The 23,067-nt window shown below is 43.5% G+C and overlaps 1 protein-coding gene and 1 long non-coding RNA gene across 4 annotated transcripts in view; one reads left to right on the top strand and one right to left on the bottom strand.

Moving 5' to 3' along the window:
* The window catches only part of LOC137534234 (uncharacterized), an 80,972-nt gene extending 59,731 nt beyond the window's left edge, over nt 1–21,241 (bottom strand). For both annotated transcript variants that reach the window (XR_011024334.1, XR_011024335.1), the window contains exons 1-2: nt 21,139–21,241; nt 4,881–5,004 (exon numbers count right to left, since the gene is read on the bottom strand). This is a non-coding gene — a long non-coding RNA (uncharacterized lncRNA). The remainder of the gene's footprint in view (nt 1–4,880; nt 5,005–21,138) is intronic.
* LOC137534233 (membrane-spanning 4-domains subfamily A member 4A-like) overlaps nt 1–23,067 on the top strand; it is a 51,015-nt gene that overhangs the window by 8,314 nt on the left and 19,634 nt on the right. For both annotated transcript variants that reach the window (XM_068255638.1, XM_068255637.1), the window contains one exon: nt 22,427–22,483. In XM_068255638.1, coding sequence (XP_068111739.1) covers nt 22,427–22,483 — 57 coding nt within the window. The remainder of the gene's footprint in view (nt 1–22,426; nt 22,484–23,067) is intronic.

Raw genomic sequence — 23,067 nt, 5'->3', positions numbered from 1 at the left:
CGGATCGCACTAATGGAAATTGCTGCTGCAGTTTCCATTAGTTTAATGTACCTTGCGATTTGCGATCAGAAGCAAATCGCAAATCGCAGGCTAGTGGAAAAAGGCCCTAAGGGCCCTTTTCCACTATGAAATGCGATCGCGATTGCGATCGCGATTCCAATCGCGATTGCAATCGCGTTTCAATTTCCACCATGCGATTGCGATTGAGCTACTATACTCATTATAGTCCAGCTCAATCGCATACAAAACGCGGCAGGACGACGATTGCGCTTTGACCAAAATTGCATCGCAATCGGATCGCACTAATGGAAATTGCTGCTGCAGTTTCCATTAGTTTAATGTACCTTGCGATTTGCGATCAGAAGCAAATCGCAAATCGCAGGCTAGTGGAAAAAGGCCCTTAATTCTACGTGGCATTGATTCAACAAGGTGCTGAAAGCATTCTTTAGAGATGTTGGCCCATATTGATAGGATAGCATCTTGCAGTTGATGGAGATTTGTGGGATGCACATCCAGGGCACGAAGCTCCCGTTCCATCACATCCCAAAGATGCTCTATTGGGTTGAGATCTGGTGACTGTGGGGTCATTTTAGTACAGTGAACTCATTGTCATGTTCAAGAAACCAATTTGAAATGATTTGAGCTTTGTGACATGGTGCATTATCCTGCTGGAAGTAGCCATCAGAGGATGGGTACATGGTGGTCATAAAGGGATGGACATGGTCAGAAACAATGCTCAGGTAGCCTGTGGTATTTAAACGATGCCCAATTGGCAGTAAGGGGCCTAAAGTGTGCCAAGAAAACATCCTCCACACCATTACACCACCAGCCTGCATAGTGGTAGGCATGATGGATCCATGTTCTCATTCTGTTTATGCCAAATTCTGACTCTATCGAGACTCATCAGACCAGGCAACATTTTTCCAGTCTTCAACTGTCCAATTTTGGTGAGCTTGTGCAAATTGTAGCCTCTTTTTCCTATTTGTAGTGGAGATGAGTGGTACCTGGTGGGGTCTTCTGCTGTTGTAGCCCATCCGCCTCAAGGTTGTGTGTGTTTTGGCTTTACAAATGCTTTGCTGCATACCTCGGTTGTAACGAGTGGTTATTTCAGTCAACGTTGCTCTTCTATCAGCTTGAATCAGTCGGCCCATTCTCCTCTGACCTCTAGCATCAACAAGGCATTTTTGCCCACAGGACTGCCACATACTGGATGTTTTTCCTTTTTCACACCATTCTTTGTAAACCCTAGAAATGGTTGTGCGTGACAATCCCAGTAACTGAGCAGATTGTAAAATACTCAGACTGGCCCGTCTGGCACCAACAACCATGCCACAGCCACGCTCAAAATTGCTTAAATCACCTTTCTTTCCCATTCTGACATTCAGTTTGGAGTTCAGGAGATTGTCTTGACCAGGGCCACACCCCTAAATGCATTGAAGCAACTGCCATGTGATTGGTTGATTAGATAATTGCATTAATGAGAAATTGAACAGGTGTTCCTAATAATCCTAGATGAGTCTATATACACACACATTTATTTTTGTAAATAACTAACCCTAATATACTGATCTATCAGTATTGCTTACCTATCCCCTTTCCTATGTCCACTAACCCTATTCTAACCCCGCTGTTGTCATGGGGCGGCTGGAGGTAGTGGGCCTTGGGTGGTAAATAGTACAAATCCGGCCCTGCAAACATATTGGGTGCATTTCTCTATGTTTACCTTCTGAGCTGTGCAAGTGAACTGATTGGGGTCCAGATGGGGGATTAGACAGGCTACACTCTTTCAATACATTTAGGGTACATTTCTTCCTTTTCCTTCTGCCCTGTACGAGACATTGGGTCCACTTTAAAATTAAGCCCCGCCCCCGATGATGTCACGCCGCTCTGTGCCGCCACTGGTTGGCCACCAGGATCAAGGAAGCAGAGAGGAGATGGGGATCCCAGTGGCCGGCAATAGGAGCCTGGAGTCCCACTGGACAGCACCGGTCAGCGCGGGACCCAGGTAAACTGCAGCAGCAGCTAATTCAACAGCTCCCAGCATCTGAATCTTAGCCCGACTACTGCCAGGGAGGTTAAACAGAGCAATGATAAACAACGTGCAATACACCCAAAACCGTATGTATCTAACTAAATATATACAGAAAATATGCACAGGATAAATATAAACAATGGATTTGCAGTACAAGGGAGAAGGCAGAAACCAAGGTTAGGACAGGATATAGATTTAGCTACAGAGCAGCAGACACAGGGAATCAGGAACATGAGAGAGCCAGGATTGTCCAGATACTCAGGCCTGTGAGCACAAAGTTCTGGCACAGGTTAGCTCTTGAAGGGCTCTTATATAGGGAGGCCACACCTGCTGCATGATTAAACCACAGAGTCATCACAGAGCAACATTTGCAGAGACTGAGCTGTATCCAGACAACAGTGGAAACTCCCTAGAGTCATTTGCTGGTGGAATAATGGAAGTCCATGACAGTCCAGGTCAATGCTGCCACTGGCAGGCAGAAGGTGGCAGAACCTTGTTCATAACAGGCAGCTTGGCCATGCAACCCTCTGCATACTAATTAGGAAGGGTGGTAAGTAGGGATGCTCATTCGCATGTTGCAGAATGGAAGTTTCCGCCTTTCTGATCGGAACTAGGAAATTGGAAATGGAACTCGGAAATTGGATTCTGAGGAATTAATGCATTACCGCAATTTGGTAATTTTAGCCCAATCACAGAACTAGGAAGCAATGGACCAATCAGAGAATGCAGAGTCAACCCAGGAATATTTAGCCAATCAGAGAATGCAAAAAATTAGTAGCAAGGAAAAGAAAAGTAGCCTTAGCAGCAAATAAAAGAGTCTTATATTTTTATTTTCAGATATATAATATTGCATCATACTATCACAGTTGCAGTTTTAACCACTTCAGCCCCAAGGGTTTTTACCCTAAGGCTGCTTTCACAGTGGGACGTTACAGGCTCACGTTGGAGCAGCGTGTAACGCAGCCCACCGCACAGTAATGAAAAATCAATGGGCTGTTCACAGTGCCCACGTTGCGTTACATTGTAACGCTGCACCAGTGGCGTAGCTAAGGGGCTGTTGGCCCTGATGCAAGTTTTACAATGGGGCCCCCCAAGCTCTCTATACATAACAATTGATACGGCGCACCAAAACCTGCCAATGGCAACTACAGTGTCAGAGGTGCAAGAAAGGGATGGGAAATAGCTTGTTAATGATTACTGCTATTCAAAGTTTCTATAGAAGTGATTATTATGAGCACAGGACCAATAGAGAGCTAATACTGTAGTTGAGGAAGGGCCCTTTGGGGCCCCTCTGGCCTAAGGGCCCCGATGCGGTCGCAACCTCTGCAACCCCTATTGCTACGCCCCTGCGCTGCACGTTATATGAAAGTGCAGCATGCTGTACGTTATACGCGGTTTTAGCTGCGTTACACTGTTTGCACATGCTCAGTAATGTTGGTTTTCAATTTTTTTCCGTGCACGAGGAGGAGGGGAGAGTCCGCTAGTGATCCCAGCCACATGGCTAACTAATATTCACTGCACTGCAGTGTTTTCTTCCTGGAGCGGCCGCTTATTGGCTGGCGGGACCACGTGATGCGGAGTGTTCCGATCACGTGGTCTTCGCAGTCTATAGGAGAAAAAAGGCGCACCAAGAGCCACGTAACGCGGCTCTATATAGCGTCCTCCTTCAACACCACCAGGCATTGCATTAGGGGCACGTTATGCGACCTTAACATCCCCTAAAACGCAACGTCCTGATGTGAAAGAGGCCTAAAGGACCAGAGCAATTTTCACATATCAACGCTCTTCCCTTTCATTCACCAATAATTTTTTCTGCTACTTTTCACAACAAAATGATCTATACCTTGTTTTTTTTTTTTTTTTTACCACAAATTACTCTTTTGGGAGATGATATTTTTTTTCAGTAGTTACTTTACTTTCTATGCATTTTAAAGGGGAAAACATGAAAAAATACACTATTTCTCCAATTTTATCCACTATAGTTTTAAAATAAACATTGCACAAAGTACATAAAATCCACACATTTTATCTGCCTATTTGTACTGATTATCACAAGATTTAAATTATGTCCCTCCCTAGTACAAAGAATTGTGACAATATATTGTTTGGAAATAAAGGTGTATTTATTGCTTTTCATTCAGTTTGCTGCAAAACAATTTCAAATGACATAGGCCTCAGATCTCAAACACCCCAGATTCTTTTCTCTTGCTTGTTACAATTAAAATTATACTTTATATACATAATCAGATGGCTTTTTTGGCAAAGCAATACACTGTTAACCATAAGCAGCACCCATTGATTTTTCAAGGCCATTTTTTGCACCCAAAGTAATACAGTCATTATTTCTTAGCAAAGCCCATGGAGCATTTGAACAGTTGAGAAAAGCCATAAATGTCACCATTCGGGAAAACTAGAGACCCAGGCATACTCAAATATACATATTTCGTAACATTTGTACTTATGCGTTTTTGCTGAAATTGAACCATAACTTTGATTTTTTTTTTTTTACACTGACTAAATAATTTATTCAGTAAATGAATATTGTAAAAAAAAAAAAAAAAAAGAATGAATGAATGAATGGTGGTCATGGGGCATTGGGAAGCCCCAGGTAAGTATCAATTCTTTTATCAAACTCGTCTCAGTCGTATGGGAAATTACAACATTAAACCTACTTTTTTAGCTTTAAAATAAAAAAAATAAATAAAAAAATAAAACTGATTAAAAAAAGTAATTTTCAGGAGTAGGAGGATAGATACAATTATTTATCTCATCAGCTTATGGTAATTTCACCTCAGGTTTTCTTTAAAGGGACTCAAAAGAGTGCCTGAATTTAAAAGAATACACTTACCTGGGGCTTCTTTCAGGTCACCGTAGGTGGCGTAGTCCTCCTGGCTCCTCTCCTTCAGGCTCTGCTGGCCCCCGTTTCTTGCGTCACCCGGCGACACCCGTGCCGGGTGTCGGACCTGCTCTTCCTGGTTAAGAAAAAACAAATAAATCCAGGCACATCGCCTCTAGTTAGGACATTTAAATAAGTACTTTAAGGAAAGGGAGGTGCTAAAGGGGGTGTGGCCAGAAAAATAGCAAAAATCTGTAACCCTTTGCACGCTCGCATGCAAATGTTCAAACAAATGCATTCACAGATTCACTCATCCAGACACCACTGTTATCCCTACAGCTAAATTAAAAGCTGGGGTCTTAGTGCACAAAGGAATGCATTCTTTTGCTTAGTCACCTACACTGTGCAGAAGTACCCAGGTAAACGTAGGTGTCCTAACTCTGGCCCTGTAACATGCATAGTGCAGACATGCAAACATTCATTGCATCAAACCTATCTAGGGATTAGGAGCACACATCCTGACGTCCTCTCATGGGACAGATAGCGCATTATACCAATCGCACAAGGGAGCTAACGTAATGTATCCATGCGCACAATGCATATACACCAGCATAAGTTGTGTGCATGCTGACAAAAAACACAAAAAGGTAAGGAGGGAGTGCATTGGATTAAAACCCTGTCCACAATGGTCAGTAACAAGAAAAAACGCATAAATCCAGGCACATCGCCTCTAGTTAGGACATTTAATAAGTAATTTAAGGAAAGGGAGGTACTAAAGGGGGTGTGGCCAGAAAAATAGCAAAAATCAGTAACCCTTTGCACGCTCGCATGCAAATGTTCAAACAAATGCATTCACAGATTCACTCATCCAGGCACTACTGTTATCCCTACAGCTAAATTAAAAGCCGGGGTCTTAGTTCACAAAGGAATGCATTCTTTTGCTCTTCGGCTCTTCCTGGTTAAGGACGCAATGCGTCATCACACTGGCCACTTCGCATAATCACGGCGGCCGTCCGCGCATGTGCAGACCTGTCACGCCCGCCGGCGTGATGACGCTAAGCGGCCGGCGTGATGAAGCATTGCATGCTTAACCAGGAAGAGCCAGCCCGACACCCGGCCCGGGTGTCGCCGGGTGACGCCGGTAATGGGGGCTGGCGGAGCCTTAAGGAGAGGAGCCAGGAGGACGCCGCGGGACCTCACCGCCTACGGTGAGCTGGAAGAAGCCCCAGGTAAGTGTATTCACTTAAATTCAGGCACTCCTCGGAGTCCCTTTAAATATAAAATAGCATTTTTTTTTTTAAAAACGTACAATAAGTCTAACAACTTTCCATAAATCGTGAGTGTAATATATAGAAAGAGAGCTCTAGTAGTGAAAGCATCTAAATATCAAACTGGGCTCCCCACTGTTCCATTGATATGAACCAATGAGCACCTTTGTTGATAAGAGTGTATCACAAAGAAAGCACATATTGCAGACTAACATAGGACTTCAGTTTTAGGTTGAAAATAAATGCACAGTTTTGGGCATGATTCACAAATCTTTTTCATCTGTTTTCACCTTATTTATGTTACCTTTTTAAAGAGAACCAGAGATGAAGCACCCTCATGTATTTTACCATATATATCAATGAGAACATGACAGGAAAGGCTTTTTTCCACTATGAAATGCGATCGCGATCACAATTGTGTTTCAATTTCCACCATGTGATTGCGATTGCAATTGAGCTACTATACTCAGTATAGTATAGCTCAATCGCATCCAAAACCCGACAGGACGACGATTGCGTTTTGACCAAAATCGCATTGCAATCGGATCGCACTAATGGAAATTGCTGCTGCAGTTTCCATTACTTTAATATACCTTGCGTTTTGCGATTGGAATAAAATTTCAAATCACAGGGTAGTGGAAAAAGACCCTAAACACCTATTCTTTGTTTCATTCGTCTCTGCTAAATCTGCCTGTTATCAGCTCTGATAAGAATCCCCGACTGAGCATTCAGTATAGCTTTGTCCAGGAATGTTATAGCTGAGTCAATGTTCTGTGATGTCTTTTCAAACCCAAGCCCGCTCCCTCTTGGCTCTGTTTTCCTGCTACGAGGATACATAGCAGGAAAGCAGAGCTACAAGGTTTACTGTTATGTTCCCATTGATATATATGGTAAAATACATGAGGGTGCTTCGTCTCTGGTTCACTTTAAGCTCCCAAAGAGCAAAAATATAATATAATTAAAGTAAGAAAAGTAATATTGGAATGAAGTTCATCAGGAACAATTTACTTTGAGTGATTATTTTGCTTGTAAATGTGCTGAAAGGCAGGGCCGGAAAGGGAAAGGGAGGTGCTAAAGGGGGTGCCCATCATAGGTAGCTACAGGTGTCCCTTAGTATTAGGTAGCCAGAGCTATCCTCAGTATTAAGTAGCTAGGGGTGCCCCCAAGTATTAGGTAGCTAAAAGTACCCCCGACTGAAGGGAGATCTGGCCAGTCGAGACCCGAGTGAGTAACCTCTCATTTACACTCTACTCTGGACTCTGCATAGGAAAGGCAGAAGGGAGCCACTTGAAGGGGGAAGGAGGTGGAGTGAGCTGCCTTTCCATTATCAGGCACCTGTAGGCACGTGTTTACAGTGCCTTATGGTAAATTTGGCCCTGCTGAAAGGTTATTTTCATCAATTAGGTGATAAATAAGTCATGCATGAGAAGTTTTGTGAATAGAGCTCTAATCACAAAACTTCTCATAACTTCTCACCTAATTGATAAAAATAATCTTTCAGCACATTTACAAGCAAAATAATCACTGAAAGTAAGTTGTTCCTAATGAACCTAATTTCAATATTACTTTTCTTACCTTAATATTATTATATTTTTGCTCTTTGGCAGCTTAAAAAAAGTTACATAGATAAGGTGAAAACAGGTGAAAAAGCTTTGTGAATCGTGCCCAATATCTGATTTGTTAATATTGCACACTATCTTACTAGTGTGAAAGGTAATTGATATAGTTAACATAGATCTTTTAGGCTGGGAGCACACTAGGCAGTGCAGAAAACCATGCGCTTTCTGCACTTTGCATTTTGAAGTGAATGATTGGCTGATAGCAAATAAAGCAATAAAGTTAGACGAGAAAAAAAGGAAAGTTCAACAAATGAAAAAAAAAATAATGTGACAAGGTCTCAATAAATTAAAGTGTTTTTTTTTAATCTCCAGTTAAGTTTTAACTCCAGCCTATCCAAGTAAAGCCTTGATAAAGGACAACCGAGGTGACATGTGACATGATGAGATAGACATGTATGTACAGTGCCAAGCACACAAATGATTAGGCTGTGTTTCTTTTTTTTCTCTCTCTGCCTGAAAGAGTTAAACATCAGGTATAGGTAAAGCACGTTGGTGGAGGCACCCAAAAATATGTTGTGGCAACAGCTGGATAGTTTTATTCATACATTAAATAAAAGAAAATAAAATAAAAAGAAAATAAAAAATAATAACTAAAAATATATGGTATGATAAGGAGGTGTCTTACCTCCAAAGAAGACTCACGTAGGTAGAAAAAGGAGTCTTTATTAACCAGTTCACCCCCAAGGGTTTTTACCCTAACAGACCAGAGCAATTTTCCCCTGCAGCACTCCTCCCTTTTATTCCCTAATAACTTTATTACTACTTATCACAAGAAAATTATCTATACCTCGTTTTTTTCGCCACCAATTAGGCTTTCTGTGGGTAGTACATTTTGCTAAGAAATTTTTTTAATTCTAAATGCGTTTTAATGGGAAAAATACAAAAATAATAGGAAAAAAATCATTATTTCTCAGTTTTCAGCCATTATAGTTTTAAAATTAAACATTCTCCTTTGGATAAAACCAACACATTTTATTTGCCCAGTTGTCCCGATTATTAAACCGTTTAAATTATGTCCCTATCACAATATATGTCGACAATATATTATTTTGAAATATAGGTGTTATTTTTGTTTTGTTTTTTTGTTCTGACCATAATTACAAGCCCCTATGTAATAAATTAAAATTAATTTTCCCTCATAAAATATAGATTAAAAAAGCTGAGTATCTAAGGCAACTATTTATTTATTTATTTTAAGCTGATTTTTTGTGTTTTTTTTTTTTTGGGGGGGGGGGGGAGGGTTGGAAGTGTAATTTTATTAATTTTTATTAATTATGTGTATGTACTTGTATATGTATGTGTTTGAATGTGTAGTATAGTGCTAGTGCTAGTGAACACTCTCCCGTTATAGGAAGTGATAGTTTTTTTTTTTACACTTTATTAAACTGTAACAGTTTCCTGTTTTATGAATGGAGGGGGCCGCTGTTTGCGGTCATGTCCATTCACTTCAGGCAGTGGGATTGGCTAGAGGACCGCTCGGTCCTCTTCCCCAATCAGTTAGCAAGGGATCCCGACGGTAACAGTGGCGTTAGCAGCGCGCACACGTGCGGAGCGGCGGCGGGAACGCGCGACGTATTAAAACGTCATGTTGCCATTAATAAGCTAAAGCATCACGTTTTAATATGTTACAATGTCATTAAATGGTTAAAATAACGGTTATACTGTAGACAACGCGTTTCACGGGACTCAGCCCGCTTCCTCAGGTCAATAAAACAGATAACCTTAACAATAGCCGTGCGGAGCTCGAGCGCATAGATCAAAAACTTGTTTTAATCACTCTTACTGTAAAGAACACTGTGACATCATCCTCCAATTCCTGTTAGATAGGTTAGTGAGTCCACACATAATACAATGTTGAGTGTATGTACAATCAATACAATCTGCGATCTCCCATAGAGATAAGGAAGTTGCCACCAATTTGCATTAGTGTGCGAATACGCAAATCGAACTTTAGCTTGTCCTATAGGGAAAATAATTATTTCAACAACCTTTCTAGAGATAGCAAAAAATAACAATATTCAGTAAAAACAGTTATGGTAATGTTCTCTCAGAAAAGCCGAACTCTTTGCAGAGATATTCAGAGCAAGCACAAAAATGTTTTTAATCATTTAATTTATAATAAAATAATGTATAAAAGTAATGTTTTTTTCTCTTTTAATGCATCCCAAAATGTTATTTGCTTTAGCTTCTTCTGCTTGGCATTGAATACAATTATGTAACGTTTTTTCAATGGGTACATAGTAAGAGCCAAATGGCATTTGTCAATATCGAAAAGGAAGAATGTGTTATACGTTTGCTACAGTGGGTTGCAAAAGTATTCGGCCCCCTTGAAGTTTTCCACATTTTGTCACATTACTGTCACTAACATTCATCAATTTTATTGGAATTCCACCCGAAAGACCAACACAAAGTGGTGTACATGTGAGAAGTGGATCGAATATCATACATCATTCCAAACATTTTTGGCAAATAAATAACTGCAAAGTGGGGTGTGCGTAATTATTCGCCCCCTGAGTCAATACTTTGTAGAACCACCTTTTGCTGCAATTACAGCTGCCAGTCTTTTAGGGTATGTCTACCAGCTTTGCACATCTAGAGACTGGAATCCTTGCCCATTCCTCTTTGCAAAACAGCTCCAGCTCAGTCAGATTAGATGAACAGCGTTTGTAAACAACAGTTTTCAGATCTTGCCACAGATTCGCGATTGGATTTAGATCTGGACTTTGACTGGGCTATTCTAACACATAGATATCTTTTGTTTTAAACCATTCCATCGTTGCCCTGGCTTTATGTTTAGGGTCATTGTCCTGCTGGAAGGTGAACCTCTGCCCCCGTCTCAAGTCTTTTGCAGTCTCCAAGAGGTTTTCTTCCAAGTTTGCCCTGTATTTGGCTCCATCCATCAACTCTGACCAGCTTCCCTGTCCCTGCTGAAGATATGCATCCCCCGAGCAGAGCATGATGCTGCCACCACCATATTTGACAGTGGGGATGGTGTGTTCAGAGTGATGTGCAGTGTTAGTTTTCTGCCACACATGGGGCTTGATTCACAAAGCCGTGCTAACAGTTTAGCACGGGTGTGCTAAACAGTTAGCACGTGAAGTGCCGTTCGTGGACTTTTGCGCACTCAAAGTGCTGCGATTCGCGCGATCGCAGACTTTTGCGCACATAATTTGCAGCGAACTGCAAAACTGTTAGCACGGCTTTGTGAATCAAGTGTTTTGCATTTTGGCCAAAAAGTTCCATTTTGGTCTCATCTAACCAGAGCACCTTCTTCCACATGGTTGCTGTGTCCCCCACATGGCTTGTGGCAAACTGCAAACGGGACTTCTTATGCTTTCTGTTAACAATGCCTTTCTTCTTGCCACTCTTCCATAAAGGCCAACTTTGTACAGTGTATGACTAATAGTTGTCCTATGGACAGAGTCTCCCACCTGAGCTGTAGATCTCTGCAGCTCATCCAGAGTCACCATGGGCCTCTTGACTGCATTTCTGATCAGCGCTCTCCTTGTTCGGCCTGTGAGTTTAGGTGGATGGCCTTGTCTTGGTAGGTGTACAGTTGTGCCATACTCCTTCCATTTCTGAATGATCGCTTGAACAGTGCTCCTTGGGATGTTCAAGGCTTTGGAAATCTTTTTGTAGCCTAAGCCTGCTTTAAATTTCTCAATAACTTGATCCCTGACCTGTCTTGGACCTGTCTTGTGTGTTCTTTGGACTTCACGGTGTTGTTGCTCCCAATATTCTCTTAGACAACCTCTGAGGCCCTCACAAAGCAGCTGTATTTGTACTGACATTAGATTACACACAGGTGCACTCTGTTTAGTCATTAGCACTCATCAGGCAATGTCTATAGGCAACTGACTGCACTCAGATCAAAGGGGACCGAATAATTATACACACACCACTTTGCAGTTATTTATTTGTAAAAAATGTTTGGAATCATGTATGATTTTCGTTCCACTTCTCCTGTGTACACCACTTTGTGTTGGTCTTTCATGTGGAATTCTAATAAAATTGATGAATGTTTGTGGCAGTAATACAACAAAATGTGGAAAACTTCAAGGGGGCTGAATACTTTTGCAACCCACTGTATATTTCACATGGATCAGTATCTGCATTCATTTCAGAAGCTGATAAGGATCTTCTACAAAGTTTGGTGAAGCCTTAGTACGGTTTAGAGGTGACCTGATTGGAATGTTAATGCTCAATAAAGTTTCACTTTGTTGTGGTATAAAGCCAAACATGGGTGACATTTTCAATGATTGTGTCACAAAGAGGTTGATTTATTAAGCCTGGAGATAGCAGTTTGGGTGCGGCTGTGGTACATCTTGCCTACCAGGCAATCAAAACAGCGTGCAGGATCTGTGAACTATGGTGGTCTCCTGTTTTTGCAGTTCTATTAAAATAAATAGGCAGAGTGTACATACATATGCATATTTCTCTATTCCCTTCTAGGCACTATGTTACCTTGTGGCCTCTCAAATTATTTATCAAGTAAACAAGGCTTAAGGATCTCTCGTTTTCTTTTTTTTAAGCAAAGTGCAACAGCAATGTATGAAACTTAGGAAAACTAGATATTAAGAAGTAGCCTAGAGGGAACGCAAAGTGATAATAATATGGAGGCTACCATATGTATTTCCTTTTAAACAATACAAACTGTCTGGTAGTCAGTGGTAACTCCAACTTCAAATTTCTGGGAGGGCACAAAGGGGGTATGATGGCTGGCTGGTGGGGCCAATTTGGGTGATCAAAATCAATGTTTGTATGGCAAGCTTTAGATATTTTTTGCCTAACTAAGGTGACAAAATCAAGGCTAGCTAATTCAGCATCAGCAATGATAGGGACCAAGTGTAAACATCACAAACAGAACTCAGAGGCTTTTGAGCAGAGCAGATTGTCTAAATAAGGGTCCTGTGATTGAAGAAAAGTTACCTACAGTTTTACTTGGCAAGTTTGCTGGCATGCTTTAATCCGTACTTGCTAGTAAGCTTCTCCACCTGGACAGATCACATACGAATCATTCCAGCCCCCAGCCTGTGTTTCACAACTCTACAAGCAAGGGATGGGGAAGAGACAGGAGGGAGAGATACACTGTCACAATTGACACAAACAAGCATGTGGCTAATCTAGTCAGACTTCAGTCAGAAACATCTGATCTGCGTGCTGGTTCGGGGTCCATGGCTGAGAGACAGAGGATCAGCAGGACAGCCAGGCAATTTACATAGTTTAAAAGGAAACAAATAAGTCAGCCTCAATATCCCTCTCATCCAGGTGTAAAATAAATAAAAAACACATAAAAAGTATGTTTCTTCCACAATAAAATGAGCCATAAATTACATTTCTCCTATGTTGCTGTCATTTACAGTAGGTAGTAGAAATCTGACAGAACTGACAGGTTTTGGACTAGCCCAGCTCCTCATGGGGAATCCTCTGGGTTTTCTTTATATTCAAAAGCACTTAGTGAGCTGCAGTTGCTCAGTACAACTCAAGAAGGTAGGGAAAGACAGAGTGCACTCCGATAGTGCATTAAACAGGGTAGGCTGATTACAGGCTGCACTTAAATATTGCACTTATATATCATATGTCTGTGCTGCGCTTTGCTCACTAATCCTCCAGCTGGTCGCCTCAGCCTAAACCAACCTGGCCAGGGCGGATGGTGTAGATGGAAATACGAGAGGACGTCCGTCTGGGGAGTGTGGTGCACAGCCTCTGCCGTCTGATGTCACTACCGGTTTCGGCGTTTGTCCACGCCTTCCTCAGGCCCAGCAATGCTGCCCAAGGGATCAGATCCCAATCCCCATAGTGCAACATCCATCTTGCTTATGTAGGGGCCTTACAGGATCACTATCACAAAAAATTGTAAAATAAATGAAAACACACTGAATAAATGAAAACTGGTCACCTCAGCCTAAACCAGCCTGGCCAGGGCGGGTGGTGTAGATGGTGGTGTAGATGTCCACATCTTCCTCAGGTCCTGAGGAAGGTGTGGACAAATGCCGAAACCGGTAGTGACGTCAGACGGTAGAGGCTGTGCACCGCACTCGCCAGACGGAAGTCCTCTTGTATTTCCATCTACACCACCCGCCCTGGCCAGGTTGGTTTAGGCTGAGGCGAGCAGCTGGAGGATTAGTGAGCAAAGCGCAACACAGACATATGATATATAAGTGCAATATTTAAGTGCAGCCTGTAATCAACATACCCTGTTTAATGCACTATCGGAGCGCACTCTGTCTTTCCCTACCTTCTTGAGTTGTACTGAGCAACTGCAGCTCACTAAGTACTTTTGAATATAAAGAAAACCCTGATAATTCCCCATGAGGAGATGGGCTAGTCCAAAACCTGTCAGTTCTGTCAGATTTCTACTACATACTGTAAATGACAGCAATATAGGAGAAATGTAATGTAACGATTGTGGAACTTTCTCCGTGATCAGCGCACAACGCGTGCGCTGACACGGCGGAAATCCTCCACAAGCATATATTTGCAGGCACCCAGCAAAAGGTGCTACGCACCCGTAGAGGGAAATTCCTGTCGGCAGATGGCGCTGAGGAGTGCAGAGGAACCAATCCTCTGTACCTCCACAAGTGCCAGACAGGAATTGTACGAGGCGCAGAACGCAATCGCAAGACAGGCGATTGCGAATGAGATTGAGCAAAGGGACAGGTTGTATGTGTGTGCGCCAATCCAGTCGCCACCCCGCGACCGCGCACACACAACAGCAGATATGAAATAGGAACGCGATCGCGAGAGGTGCGATCGCCAGACGTGACACAAGGCAGATCAGAATAGAATACGAGGGTAGCAAAGGCACAGCAAATAATACAATAAGGAGATACGGAAAATAACAAACGCTAGCTAACCGCGAACACCGCACTCATTCGCAACAGTGCACGCGGTTATGCGCGATCTCCACGTGATAAGCACAATAGAGACAAGCACGCCTAACTAACCATTAACAGACAAACATGAAACAGAGGACGCGAGCGCTTGCTTAACGGTTACTTCACCGAGCCTCCAGCAAGCGTGGCGGACAAGACAGACACACGAAAACAGGGACAAGCGAGAGATAGGATCCACAGCACTAGCGAAAAGTGGCTAGCGCGATCCAGGTACAGAGTAGCAGAACAGAAGGATCCCCAGCGCTAGCGAAAAGTAGCTAGCGCGATCCCAGAAGACAGAACAGAAGGATCCCCAGCGCTAGCGAAAAGTAGCTAGCGCGATCCCAGGAGACAGAACAGAAGAGATAGCTGGTAGCAACCGCTGCACCAGCTATACTCCAAGAACAGAGATCAGAACCATTTCCTGTCGACCACCGTTGGTCGAGGACAATGGCAACAGGCAAGACAAGACAGAACAGGCAATACAGATAATACAACCTGACTGGGCTAGAAGGGGAGCCTAAAGCAACCCCAGGAATTAACTATACTAGATAGCAATGGCTGACACTCCAGCAGTGTCCATCAGGAACAGACCATAGAAGGGAAATGTCCAGCAAAGCATTCTGGGAAACATAAAGCTCTTATAGTGCCAGTCATCAAAGAAGGCAGGTAGGGGATTTGCATAACGAATGTATGCAAATTCCCCAGCAAGGGAACAGACCAGAAACTTGCAATGGAAAGACAGGTCTCTGTTTCAGAGACCTGCAGCCCACAGACTAGAGGAATGGACAAACAGCTGTCTGCCTGTGCAGCCAGCTGAGCGGATCATCACAGTACCCTCCCCTCTAGGGATGGATTCCAGACATCCCTCAAAACTAGTATCATCACAAAACTCTAACTGAAGACTCATGAAGGTCAGGACAGCCCGACAAGGCCCAATTCCAGAGTCAGTCCATCCGAAACCGACCTCATCGGAAGCAGAAGCCACCGAAACATGCCCATCAGCACTGCAAGTCTCAGCGTAACACCCATCAGGACTGTGGACACCAGAGAAGAAGCCATCGACACCCTCCAGACAATACCCACCACCTTCCAAGGAGCGTCCAAGAATACCAAACCTGCCACAATACCTGTTCGAAGTGTCCCTTACAACACCAAAGCCATTGCTGATCGTATTCAGGGCACCAAGCAAAACCTTTCCCGGAATCTCCCAGAACGCCTTGAAGCTCCGCAGAGATCCCAAGAAGCCAGAACGCTCACCAGGCTCACATGGAGAACCACCAAGAACCCCTATGGAACCTATGATCATTCCAGACTCAAAATTAGCAGGACACCCATCAAGATCAGGACTTTCAGGGACCACTTCTGGGCATGCAAGCAGGCAGGCTATATCAGAACATGTCTCCACTGAGGAAGCATCTGAGTACGCTGGTAACCGAGGCACACTTGGGCTTTCTGGGTCACAGAGCACATCGGGGTACACTAGTACAGGAGAAACCTCAGGACATGTCGGGGAACTGCCAACCTCAGAGTCCGACACGACAAGACCAAAACCAGTACCGGGCAGAAAATCATCACGAGTAAAGGTCACAGGTACTGATCTTTCAAAAGAAGACTCGGACTCAAATTCAGAATTTTCTGTAACTGTAATATCATCATTGACTACACATGAATGAAGCTCCACAAGAGCTGCAAAAGTAGTCAGCAAGGCAGCAATGCCTACTGAAGTGGGCAACACCTCAGAAGGACCTGGGGGGCAGGAGACATCTCCTACAAGTTCTGCACCCTTTGGGAGGAACTCGGAGACCTTCAGATTATCAAAAAAGACCTCAGGAACATCATTTTTCAAGTTGTCTAAGAAGGATTCTGTACTATCCATGTTACAGGGCAAAACTGGAACTTTATTTTGAGAACAGGGCAGATGTCCCAGGGAAGGTTCCACCATAAACTGAGACTGAATTTCATCATCATGAGTGGAACGTACAGGAATATTCACTGGACCACACACTGACTCCCTAACTTTAATCTCGCTGCACCCAGAACTCTGCGTAGTAGTCAAACTAGCTTGCAACTCCAAAACTGCAGAAAGACAGGTAAAAATAGCAGCAATACCTAGACGAGCCTCTAGGGGCGGGGCAGGAGATATTGTACAAGGCAATATTGACTCATCCAGAGTACTGGGTGGAGAGTCAATACTTTCTTCAGAATCAGACTCGCAAATGTCAATGCAAGTGGACATCATGCCTTCATTCATGGTACAGGGCAGGTTCAGAGAAAGCTTCTCTGGACAAGGCAAAGAAGCTTCAGCATCAGATTCGCAAAACCGAAGCGCTGTCTCACTCTTAGACTCGGCCAACAATGTCGAATCCGAGGAGTCAGAACGCAAAATTTGCGGATCCAAGATCGCTTTAGGTTGCGAAACTGACGCTTCCATATCGCAAACCTCCGCGATCTGCGGAGCAGACTGCAAGGCATCTAGGACAGAAACACTGGAGCAACTGTCATCAGGCAACAGGCCTGCACAGGTGCGAACAGAATAAGACATAGATTCATTTGCAAAAGAAGTGGCGACAACAACAGGAGAAACTTTATTAAACACATCAATAATTTTCTTAAAGTTGCATAACTTAGGAATTTTCCCCATGGCAGGCTCACAAACGGACGATCTTAGAGAACCTGAGGGAAAAAATCTGTCTTCCTTAGACACAGGACCACACAGACCTTTTGCAGTCATACGTGCGGTGGCGACATCAGACCGCACTGGTTCAACTTCCACACAAGCAACTGCTCTGAACGACTTGCACTCAGACTTCAAACACTTAGTTGCTTTGGGAAAGGGAATGCATTCAAAACTCACTTTCTTTAAATCCAGAGGATTGGAACAATCGTCCGCTGACAATGTGTTTTTAGCAGATTGAAGCGCATGTAGTTCATCCAAAATCATTCTCCACACGTCAAACAGCGGAGTCACAAAGTCAGAGATACATTCACCAGTCTTGATTAAAGTGCACGCAGACTCAATGCACGCATACAAAACTGCTTCGTTTTTAGAAAGGTAATGATTGTAAAACGATCTCCAATCACATTCCAATTCATAGACCAGGAGCTCGATCTCCCATTTCTCAAACGGGGGCTCCCATGCACACTTAACAAAGGATGAACAATCATAGTGCGCACAGTCTACAGATGGAACTGGAGCAGGAACAGAACAGGAATCTTTTACCTCTTTATTGAGATCAATTAATTGGTGTGTGTGTAGTTAATCCAAAATGATCTGCCACACATACATCACCAGATCCACAACACACTCGTCACATTCATCAGAATCAATCAAAAGGCACACAGAGTCAAGACAATCGTTCAGGACATCCGCGCTTTTTGCGATGTAAAAATCGCAAAAGGCTTTCCAATCCAAATCAAATTCCTCCACCAAGGCCCCGATTTCCCATGAGGCAAATGGCGGTTCGAACAACCCAGTATCTAAATAATCTCCATATGGGTGGGGATCAGGAACGAGTACAGATTTTTTAACTGCTTTAATATAGTGTGCGATCCTACCTATGGCAGGATCCACATAAGCTTTGGATTGGGGCAAAAAACCTGGAAACTGATCAGCAGATGCATTATAAACATCATTATCATACTGCATGGTTTTGCCCATTTCAGACTTGACAGAAATAACCTCTCTATCTGTGGTTGCCATGGGCAACGGATCTTTCCGCTGGGAAGCTTTCCTAGATCTTTTACGTTTAGACTTAGAGGCTTTGGATGGCTGCTTTATGGATGAAAGAGTAGATGGAACAGCTGATTGAGCTGCTGACAACAACTCATTAAGGGGGTATGGTAATTGAGGTAATCTCAGCCAATTGTGAATGAAAAAGGCCAAGAATTCCAGGGGTCTTTGACTGAGGGTGGTATAATCTAACACATCATAACCCCAGATTGACATTTCGCCCCCCAACAGAATGTAGACCATTTGGGGGGGCCCAGGTAGACACTGGGGTGCATTGGAATTCAGGATTCGCTAACAGTTTCGTAGACTCAGACAAAAATTTGTCTGCTGATTCAGGTTCAAGTTTTTTAAATCTCTTAAAGGTACAAGAGCCATATTCGACAAAATCGTACAAATCGGAAATTCCGTCTACACTGGGGTTTTGGGTTGGGCTGGACATTCTGTAACGATTGTGGAACTTTCTCCGTGATCAGCGCACAACGCGTGCGCTGACACGGCGGAAATCCTCCACAAGCGTATATTTGCAGGCACCCAGCAAAAGGTGCTACGCACCCGTAGAGGGAAATTCCTGTCGGCAGATGGCGCTGGGGAGTGCAGAGGAACCAATCCTCTGTACCTCCACAAGTGCCAGACAGGAATTGTACGAAGCGCAGAACGCAATCGCAAGACAGGCGATTGCGAATGAGATTGAGCAAAGGGACAGGTTGTATGTGTGTGCGCCAATCCAGTCGCCACCCCGCGACCGCGCACACACAACAGCAGATATGAAATAGGAATGCGATCGCGAGAGGTGCGATCGCCAGACGTGACACAAGTCAGATCAGAATAGAATACGAGGGTAGCAAAGGCACAGCAAATAATACAATAAGGAGATACGGAAAATAACAAACGCTAGCTAACCGCGAACACCGCACTCATTCGCAACAGTGCACGCGGTTATGCGCGATCTCCACGTGAAAAGCACAATAGAGACAAGCACGCCTAACTAACCATTAACAGACAAACATGAAACAGAGGACGCGAGCGCTTGCTTAACGGTTACTTCACCGAGCCTCCAGCAAGCGTGGCGGACAAGACAGACACACGAAAACAGGGACAAGCGAGAGATAGGATCCACACAGCACTAGCGAAAAGTGGCTAGCGCGATCCAGGTACAGAGTAGCAGAACAGAAGGATCCCCAGCGCTAGCGAAAAGTAGCTAGCGCGATCCCAGAAGACAGAACAGAAGGATCCCCAGCGCTAGCGAAAAGTAGCTAGCGCGATCCCAGGAGACAGAACAGAAGAGATAGCTGGTAGCAACCGCTGCACCAGCTATACTCCAAGAACAGAGATCAGAACCATTTCCTGTCGACCACCGTTGGTCGAGGACAATGGCAACAGGCAAGACAAGACAGAACAGGCAATACAGATAATACAACCTGACTGGGCTAGAAGGGGAGCCTAAAGCAACCCCCAGGAATTAACTATACTAGATAGCAATGGCTGACACTCCAGCAGTGTCCATCAGGAACAGACCATAGAAGGGAAATGTCCAGCAAAGCATTCTGGGAAACATAAAGCTCTTATAGTGCCAGTCATCAAAGAAGGCAGGTAGGGGATTTGCATAACGAATGTATGCAAATTCCCCAGCAAGGGAACAGACCAGAAACTTGCAATGGAAAGACAGGTCTCTGTTTCAGAGACCTGCAGTCCACAGACTAGAGGAATGGACAAACAGCTGTCTGCCTGTGCAGCCAGCTGAGCGGATCATCACATGTAATTTATGGCTCGTTTTATTGTGGAAGAAACATACTTTTTATGTGTTTTCATTTATTTTACAATTTTTTGTGATAGTGATCCTGTAAGGCCCCTACATAAGCAAGATGGATGTTGCACTATGAGGATTGTGATCTGATCCCTCGGGCAGCATTGCTGGGCCTGAGGAAGGCGTGGACAAACGCCGAAACCGGTATTTACATCAGACGGCAGAGGCTGTGCACCACACTCCCCAGACGGACGTCCTCTCATATTTCCATCTACACCACCCGCCCTGGCCAGGCTGGTTTAGGCTGAGGCGACCAGCTGGAGGATTAGTGAGCAAAGCGCAGCACAGACATATGATATATAAGTGCAATATTTAAGTGTGTGTAATCAGCATACCCTGTTGAATGCACTAGCGGAGTGCACTCTGTCTTTCCCTACCTTCTTGTTTTTTACCAGTTACTGGCTCCATCCAGTGTAAGAGGGTAGCACTGAGTGCATTATTAAAGGACCAGTACTCTTTTGTAGAGGGCAAGTAATTTTTCTCTTTTTTGCTCAGTACAACTGCCAGGTAGGGAGGCCCGCTGCTAGCCATGCCTGTGCAAACTTTTATTGCAAAGCAGGCGGCGGCGAACAGAACGGACTCTGGCTACACTGCATGTGTGTTACAGGGAGGGGGAGAGGCGATCAGAGAGGGTTCATTCAAGGGGAGAGTGCAGGCTGCAACTGGCAGCCACGGGCAGAATGAATGAGACACATGGCCATCATTGTAATTACTGTCTGCCATGCTGCATATATTTTACTGCCCTCAGCCGCCCCAAACAATGCTAGATTTCTGGCGCCCTAAGCCATGGCCTAGGTGACCTTGCCAGAAATCCAGCCCTGCTTCCAGGGAGTGCTTTTGTAAAGAGTAAATTAAATACTGAGAATCCCATTCCCCCATGACGAGATGGACAAGTAAAAAATCTTTCAGTCCCTTCAGATTTCTACTACTTACTGTAGGTAGAAAAAAACAAAGTCTTGTAAAAGTAATACCTTTTAATGGCTAACTGATAAAGTTAAATAATGCAAGCTTCCTGGGATCTAGTCCCCTTCTTCAGGCATATTTCCAGGTGTTAGCTGTAGTAAAACTCTGATGCAGAGAAATAGCAAACATGAAGATGGCAGTTGTGCTGGTTGCTGTTTAGCAGTTAGATGTCAGGTGATCAGCAGGCTGGAGCCAGTGAGCTAATGCAAGCAAACATGACATCTAGCAGGTTTCTGAAGGTAGTGAAGCCAAGTCAATCATGTTACATAAGGAGTCATGAATCCCATTCCACTTAGTAAACCTTCTGTTAATGTCTTGAACATTTTCATAATTTTGTACTCAGAAATCTTTCTTGCTTGTTCATTTTTGAAGTTATCCTTAAGAACAAGTACTTTTAGATCTTGCATGCTGTGTCCTGGTTCACAGAAGTGTTGGCCCACTGGTGTGTCCATTTTACCCTCATTAATTTTAAAGCGGTGATGGTTCATTCTTGTGCGCAGTTTTTGTCCTGTTTCTCCTATATAGATTCCTCTTGAGAGGCATTCCATGCAGCGTATCATGTATACAACATTGGATGATTCACAGGAAAATTGGTCTGATATTTGATAATATTTCTGTGAGTTTGGTATTTGTATTTGGCTTGTGCACAAGATATAAGGGCAGGTCTCACACCTTGAGTTATTGCAAGGTAATGAGCCTGGAGTTTCTGGTGTAGATAATGCACTTCTGATAATCATTTTTCTCAAATTGGGAGGTTGTCTGAAAGCAAGCAGTGGTAAATCAGGAACTCCAGGCACATTACCCTGCAAAAATGCAAGGTGTGAGACCTGCCCTTATATCTTGTGCAGTGTGCACAAGCCAAATGTTAGCCATTAAAAGGTATTACTTTTACAAGACTTTATTTTTTTCTACCTACATATATTGTTTGGCTAACACGGTACAGAAACATTTTTACTACTACTTACTGTAAATGACAGCAACATGGGAGAAAAGTCATTTATGGTTCATTTTACTCTGGAAGAAACATACTTCTTATTTGTATGTGAAACATACTTCTTATTTGTTTGTGTTTACATGCATTTTAGATTTTTTTTTAAATTGTAGTCCTTTACGATATTATTGGAAGTATAAGTACAAGGAAATACAAATATGTACTATTTATACCAAAATTGTGAATGAGTTGAATGGGTTAGAAATACATTAGTGAGTGGGGCAATTTGCGGTTGTCATAGTACATTTCTGTTAACGGATGTACTAGAATTAAAATTTACCCATAATCTCTCCTTATTTTTCTAGTTGATTTGCACTGGATCAGTGAACATTGCTGCTAGCAAGAGAAGGTCTACCTGCATCGTGAGTACTACTGCCTTCATTTATAGTGGTTTTCAGACTTTGTCAAGTTAATGTACATTAATAATGTTGTCCTATATCAGTGGCGGACAAAGCCAGCAGTGCGGACTTGTGCAGAATAAATGTAGGAGGCCCCATGTGAGTGAGCGTGATCATAAAAGATCATGGGTGGATCCAAAAATTGTCAGTAACTTAAAGCAGGTTTTGTTACTGGCAGAGGAGCTCAAGGATTGTGCACTAGTGATCCTGCTCTTGCCAACTGGCCCTCCTCATGTGTTGGTGCCCCCCACCCCACCCCCATCCCGTGCAACATGGTGTGCAGAGTATACTGCTCAAAACTACCTGTGCCCTCTGGCTTGTGAATCGGAGTGTGCAAGCAATAAGTCAGTGGTGCAATGATCGGACATTCTTCCTGTGTGGTACTTGCTGTCTGTCATATCTATGTCGTCTTAAGACACAGCTGTATCATCCTTGGGGCACATCTGGCTATGGGGAGAGGGGCTGACTTGCACAGGGGGCACATGAGTCTGCTATGGTGGGTGATATACTGGGTAGGAGGCTTATATGGGAGTCTTATATGGGAGTCA

Source organism: Hyperolius riggenbachi, chromosome 10 (genome assembly GCF_040937935.1).
Source record: "Hyperolius riggenbachi isolate aHypRig1 chromosome 10, aHypRig1.pri, whole genome shotgun sequence".
In the NCBI taxonomy this organism is placed as follows: Eukaryota; Metazoa; Chordata; class Amphibia; order Anura; family Hyperoliidae; genus Hyperolius; species Hyperolius riggenbachi.
Note: the sequence above shows the minus strand (reverse complement) of the source record. Positions and strands in the feature narration are given on the sequence as shown.